The sequence below is a fragment of the Quercus robur genome, chromosome 12 (assembly GCF_932294415.1).
Source record: "Quercus robur chromosome 12, dhQueRobu3.1, whole genome shotgun sequence".
Lineage (NCBI taxonomy): Eukaryota > Viridiplantae > Streptophyta > Magnoliopsida > Fagales > Fagaceae > Quercus > Quercus robur.
Window position 1 is genome coordinate 22,769,124 of NC_065545.1, and position 6,858 is coordinate 22,775,981.

General features: G+C 32.1%; 1 protein-coding gene across 1 annotated transcript; it reads left to right on the forward strand.

Annotated features, from left to right (window-relative positions):
* The first annotated feature begins 687 nt into the window (after positions 1-687).
* On the forward strand, positions 688-3,467 carry LOC126708883 (uncharacterized). The gene is made up of 2 exons (XM_050408876.1): positions 688-1,336; positions 2,819-3,467. Exons 1-2 carry the CDS (start codon positions 901-903, stop codon positions 3,361-3,363), a joined length of 981 nt encoding a protein of 326 aa, XP_050264833.1. The 5' UTR covers positions 688-900; the 3' UTR covers positions 3,364-3,467.
* Positions 3,468-6,858: the final 3,391 nt, after the last annotated feature.

A 6,858-nucleotide genomic window follows, 5' to 3' on the forward strand; every position in this document is an offset into this window, starting at 1 on the left:
CGATACATCATGCCCACCATAAAAAATCTTATGGGTTTTTGATGTGTAAATTCAAATTTATGGGTTTATGATGTGTAAATTCAATTTTATAATATTCTAATTTAAAAAATGCCTCATCAACTAAATAAATGTCATGTCACTATTTTGTTAGTCACATAAATATTAACACTAACCATAGTTAATAAAAGGACTAATCGTGCATATTTTTTAAACATGAGGAATTAATAGTGCTCATTTAAAACTTAGAGGACCAATTGTGTTTATAAGGTAAATTTCAGGAACTAATAGTGTAGTTTCACCTTGATATTTGATAGTGGTTCTTATATAATCCCAAGAAATTTTTTTTTTTTGGTATAGCGATTTTTAATTTTGTATACAATAAAATATTCTTTTTTTTTCTTAAAGAAAATAAAATATTCAAAAACTTAGGTTGCTTTTGAAATTCCACAAAAAAATTAGCTTAGATTACTTTTTAGCTTATTTTTGCTCTTAAAATGGATCTCATTACACCAAAAGTCAACTTTTTAGCTTTCCAACAACATATTTTTAGCCCAAAAAAAAAAAAATATATATATATATATATATTTTTTTTTTTTAGCCAAAAAAATTTTTAATTTCAAAAAAATAATAAAGGGATGGACCTAGATTAATTTTTTAGAGAAAAATAGCACTAGTCATTCATTTTATCATTCTCTTCAACAAAGCATCTCCTAACCCTCACCTATATTTCTCATTTCTCTCAATCAATCAAAAAAAGACAACTACCAAACTTTCATAAACACATCTATAAGACTATAACCAAGTTTCCAACTCCCAAGTCCTATACACACAAAGTCACAGACTCGATCATATCCCATAGTAGACACTCTCTCTCTCTCTCTCTCTGTGTGACAGGGTCTAATGGCTATTTGCTCCACCAAGTTTGTGTTCCTTCTCTTCCTCCTCTCAGCCATACCCATCGCCTACCTCATCTCTCTCGAGCTCGCCACCCCTCCAACCCACGTGTACCACTACCACAGCTCCGGCTGGTTCCGCGAGTGTGCCAAGTGGGACCATCTCAACAGTCGATTCCTCGTCTCTTTCCTGGAGGGTGGTGTGGCCCAGCTCTCTCTTCCCAAAGGCGGTGATGACTCCACCGTGACCGTGTTGGAGGAGCTCACCGTCATCAAAGACGTTGACTTGGCCGGAAATGGGTCCCTCGGTATCGTCGTTGACCATCAGAGGAATCGTCTCTTAGTAGTCTCCGCCGATGTCATTGGGAACAAGTATGGCGCTCTCGCCGCCTATGATTTGTCCACGTGGCAGCGATTATTTCTCACCCACCTGAGTGCTCCAAGTAAGTTACTACTATTCTTAGGGTTGTGTTCTCACAAAAAAAAAAAAAAAAAAAAAAAAAGAATATCTTTGTATTTTTCTTGTTTGTCGCATACGATGCTATTATTTCCTTGCTGCCACTTGTTTGTTTATTTGTTCCTGACCTGTCCCACAACTTTTACTACAGTATATTTTATCACTTCAATTTCAGACCAACATTTTTTCCTCTATTTTCCTATGTTGTTGTGATTTCAAAAAAAAAGCAATAAATTCTAGGATGACTCTTTTTTGTATTCCAATCAATTTTTATTTTTTATTTTTGGGTTAAGAAGATTATTTTAAATAAGGTCTACTTAATGGATGTTTAAGTATTTATTAATTTATCATTTAAAGAAATTTTAATATCAATTTATGAAAAATTGTAATAAAAACTAAAAAAAAAAGGAGCTTATCTCCAGCGGTAAGTTTATTAAACTTGTAAAATCAATTGTTAGTTTTCTTTTTCCCATAAAATTTTCATTTAAACGGTTCATTACTAAATTATTTTATTATTTAAGAAAAGAAAACAAATTATATTATTAAAATAAATCGATAAATAAGTTATTACATGATTAAAATACATGTCAACCCAAAAACAAATATGGGATCAAATATAAGCTTATCTCAGCAGTGGTAAATTTATTAAGGACTTGTTTTTTTGTTTTTTTTTTGATAGCTTTACTAAGAAAAACAAAACGGTAGGTGAGGTGGTTCTTCTGAATGAGTGAGAAGTCAAAACGGACATAACCAATAAAATTGAAATAATGAACGCGTTTGTATTCTAGTAGTATTTGGTAAGTAATATGAATGGATTTGTGGAATTACCGAGTACACACTGAAGAGTGAAGACTGATCTTTTCTTGAGTGGCGGGTCCTTGAAGACGTGCGTATATGCAACCCTCGGACACATTCATATCTATGATTCGTTTGTTTGAACGGCATTATTAGCCCTGAAAGGCAAAATGATAAAAGCATTAGTCTTGTGATGTTTTTGGACTTTCGATGCTAATGTATCAGTAGCTTTTCTTGGAGTTTAATATAGTAATTACTGCTATTTATAATTTTTTTTTGCAAACAATGAAACCATTTTTCACGGATCATGTCTAAATGTTATCATATTGCCAATTTTTTATCTAAAAAAAAAAAAAAAGGATGTGAGTGTAATTTTTAGGTGCTTTCAGAGCACAAAGAATCCTGCTTGCTTTCTTCTCTCACATTCTTAGTGGGGTTTATTCATTAAATTCATAGTAAGGTCTATCATAAATGTGAGAGGAGGAAACACCATTTCTTAGTGCTCCAGAAGTACCTAAGAATTTTCCATAGATGTAAATATCTCTATTTTTGGATGTGGGCACAAGAGTTTTACAGGGAGTTTCGAGCTCAAATTGGTCAGTTATATATATGTAGTAAAATCATAATTTCTTTTCTCATCAGTAGTTCCAATCTCTTTAATGCGTGCATGTAGGTGATGGGAAATCTTTTGCGGATGATGTAGCAGTTGATGCAGAAGGCAATGCATATGTCACTGATGCACAAGGTGGTAAACTTTGGAAGGTTGGGGTTGATGGCCAGTTCCTATCTATCATTAAAAACCCACTCTTCACTCCAAAGGAGTGGTACAAAAACTTGGTTGGACTTAATGGAATTGTTTACCATCCAGATGGTTATTTGATCGTAATCCATACATTTAGTGGCAATTTGTTTAAGATTGATTTAGCAAGTGGAGAGGAAGTTAAGTTGGTCAAGGTGGTTGGAGGGCCATTGACATTTGGGGATGGTTTGGAATTAGTCTCTCCAACCAAGCTTGTAGTTGCAGGGACTACTGCGAGATTAGTGGAGAGCTCTGACGGGTGGGAGACGGCTTCCATTGCAGCAACATTCTCCGGGCCTAAGCATCGATTGGCCACATCCGCGACTGTGAAGGATGGGAAGGTGTATCTCAGTCACCTCCTAGGCATGGGGTACCCTAAGAAGAAGCATGCTATTGTTGAGGCGGTTTTTTCTGCTTGAAATTAAAGGGGGATGTAGTTGTATTGTGTTGTGCACGGATTTGGAATTGTAATGTAACAGTAATTTACCTTTTCAATTTTTGAGTAATTTCTTTCCTTACCCCAGTGAATGGCCTCCTTTAATTTTATGGTAAATTGGTTAAATTTTTTATTCAGTGGAATAGGGACCCAAAGTCTCTAGTAGACCCGTGGACCTTGATATGGTAGATAAGGTTGGTAGGATTGATCCTTTTTAAGTCTAATCCTCTTAATTTATTTATTTTTTGATTAGCTAATCCTCTTTATTTTGATGCAACTGGAAAGGGTTTCATGGTTCAGATTTCGTTTTTATGAGCTTGTGTTATGAATTTAAAGATACATGTGGTGCCATGTCATGATTGAGGGATTTAGGCTTAACAAAATTTATCCGGATGAGATGCTAGAGAGTGAGGAAGAGAGAACTCAATTGAGTAATTCTATTAGAATGCAATTAAGTTGATTGATTACACCATGCTCTCTATGTAATTTTAACATATTAAGGTAACAGGAGTTACAAACTTGATTGTAGTCTTTAGCTGCAACTTTCACTAATAAATTAGGATAAAATGCAAAATTCATCTTTTAAGTTTCTCTAGAATATATTTTAGTTCTTTAACTTTGCTTTTGTTCATTTCACTCTTCAAAGTTTCAGATCTATTCAATTAAGACATTTTTATTAAAAGTTTTTGAAAAACAAAATCTGGAAAATATTTTTCAATTATTAATTGATTTTTTTTATTTGAAAAATTTGAAGAAAATTTTTAAAAATTGAAAAATTAACTATAACATATAACAAAAGTTGGTGGAAAAGTTTTAATTGAACGAAAGCAAAATTAGAAGACTAAAATGAAATTTGATAAAACATAGATGGTGAGTTTTGCATTTTAGCCAAAAAATTAATATAATTACATATTTTGAAAATTTAATTGTCAAATTACATTTTTTCATGTCCTTAACACGTACGTATGTCAAATTTTGTGTCAACCAGATGTTATTTACTATTCAATCCATAAACTTATTTATTATTGCATAATTTTAGACTACAAAACTTGAAATTTAAACATTTGATTGATAACATAGTTATTCATCTTTGATTTTTTGAAAATTTTGCAAGCATAAATAATATAAGAAGAAAATTTAATATAATAGTAAATTTGTTAAAATTTATATCAAATAAAAATAATATTGAGTGAAGTTGTAGCCAAACTTTGTGTGAGGTGAAAATTATATATTTGCATTAGTATCACCATTAATCATTCCGTCCATAATTCTTGATAACTATTAAAAAATAGATTTGTTTAATACTAAAAAACTATTAAAATCTCTTTTTAAAAATTGAAACACTCTTTAAGTTTTGTCAATTGTAACATTGGTCCTAGAAGTTTCTCTCACTTTTATTTATTTATTTAAATTTTTTATAATCATTTTGGTCCTATAAGTTTAAATTTTGTCATTATTAACGGGCAGCTTTTTTAATAGAATGAAAGGACTAACAATAACAATAAATGTGAACTTACAATACCAAATAGTAATTGATCAAAGTGATGAGTTTGCATTGGTATCACCAGTAACACACAAATCACAAATTAAGGCAAACGTCCTTATGGTTTTTACACAGATGAAAAAAAAATTCAAAACGCAAATTGAAGAGTTGAGATTAATTTATGTAAAATAATTTTGGAATCAATGACTTAAAGAATGTCGTGAAAGTGATCCAAAAGCTAAACGTCATACTCAACTAGGTTGTCATTGATATGCAAATTTCAACAAATTCAAAATAAATAATACATTATAAATAAAGATCTGATTAATGGGTGTTGTTAAGATATTTGTTAATAAATTATTTTAGAAAAATTTTGAGACTACTTTTATGAGAAATTTAAAAAATTGTCAAAAAAATTAGTTGCTTTTTGTCGGGGACGTTTTAGCGACAATGACCCAAAATATGAGATTAGCCCAAATCTCTCATTGGGTTTTTTAGAAATGTTTTATTTGTGGAGAATCAAGCCCAAAATTCCAAATGTATAATGAATAAAGGCTAATGGTGCTATAACAAGAGAGAAATCAAAACGCCATAACTAAAATACAAGAAAATGCAGAAAAAGTACATAGGTCTGAAACTTCGACTCAAAGTCAGCAAGAAGAGGATATTGAGAGAGGTCGTGAGGAAGAGAGGAAAGGTTTCCTTGTACCCATATTTCCATCACTAAGTTTCAGAATTGTGAGAATATCTCCTGGCTGAGTGGGCTTTTGTTCTAAAATTTCAACTCTGTGGGTAAAACGTGGTTTATTGGTTTTTTAGCTGAAGAGAGATTCTTGTATTGAGCTTGGGGTGTTGCTCCAAGAGTAAAACGTGACTGGTTTTTAGGCTAAAAGATGAGGCTATGAACCTCCAAGGTGCTAAGTTGATGTTTGGTTTAGATTTGTTTTAGTTGGGTAAAAGAGTTAGCTTGCATTATGAATAATTTGGGAAAGATTTGACTAAGCACCCATTGGCTCCTCATTTATAGTTGTTTTAGACTCTTGGGAGGCTCACCTAAGTGAGGGCTAGCAATTGGAGTTGGCCAATGAGAGCTAATTATTTTTAAAGAAAAAAATGGGTTCAGGCAGAAATTTTGATTTATAGTCAACTAGAACATAAAAGCTCTTTTAGCGTGAAATTTTAGGTACAAGATCTCCTCCATGAGCCTGAGGTACTACTAGTGTCCCTTACTCACTTGGTAGCATACATGAGTTGGGCTCATGCAAAAAGTTCGAAAGAAACTGACTCATACCCTCCAAATCACATTTCCTTAATTTCCCCCAATAAGTCACATGGGCTTGGGTCATGCTTAAAAGAATAAAACATAATATAATACATGAATTGAGCCCATGAGGAAGTCAAGCTTGGTTGAATTGAGCTTTCAGAAATGTGTCGCGAAAATGAGTATCAACACTTTTTTTCCCCATAAAAATTCTAAAAATATTTTCTAAACAACTACCGCATCCATTAATAGAATCCTATAAATATAAATCAAAATTTAAAAGTTTAGCCTCCCTTTTTGCTCCAAATATGCTACAATGACATAACAAATTGTTTAATTAGAGGTAGGTAATATGTAATTATCCATTAGTGTAATTTCAACAGGAGGTGGATCCGGGGCATACAAGTATATATTATTGGAAAATTTTAAAATATTAGGGATTAAATTGACAAAATCAATAATTTATAAGCAAAATCAATAGTTTATAGACAAAATTAAACTTTGTTAAGTGACTAGGGGACTAAAATAATATTTTTGATGGGTAGATAGTGGGGGAAGAAGAGGTAAGGTCCAAACTCCTACATGAGGCATTAAAAAAGATGTCACTATCATTGAGCTATCACTTTCTTTTTTTCTTTCTTTTTATTTTTATTTTATTAGAAAGAACACTGTAATTGTTATTAAGTAGGAATGACTAACTCTAGGGATGGCAATTTTTCCCCGTCCCGCTTAAC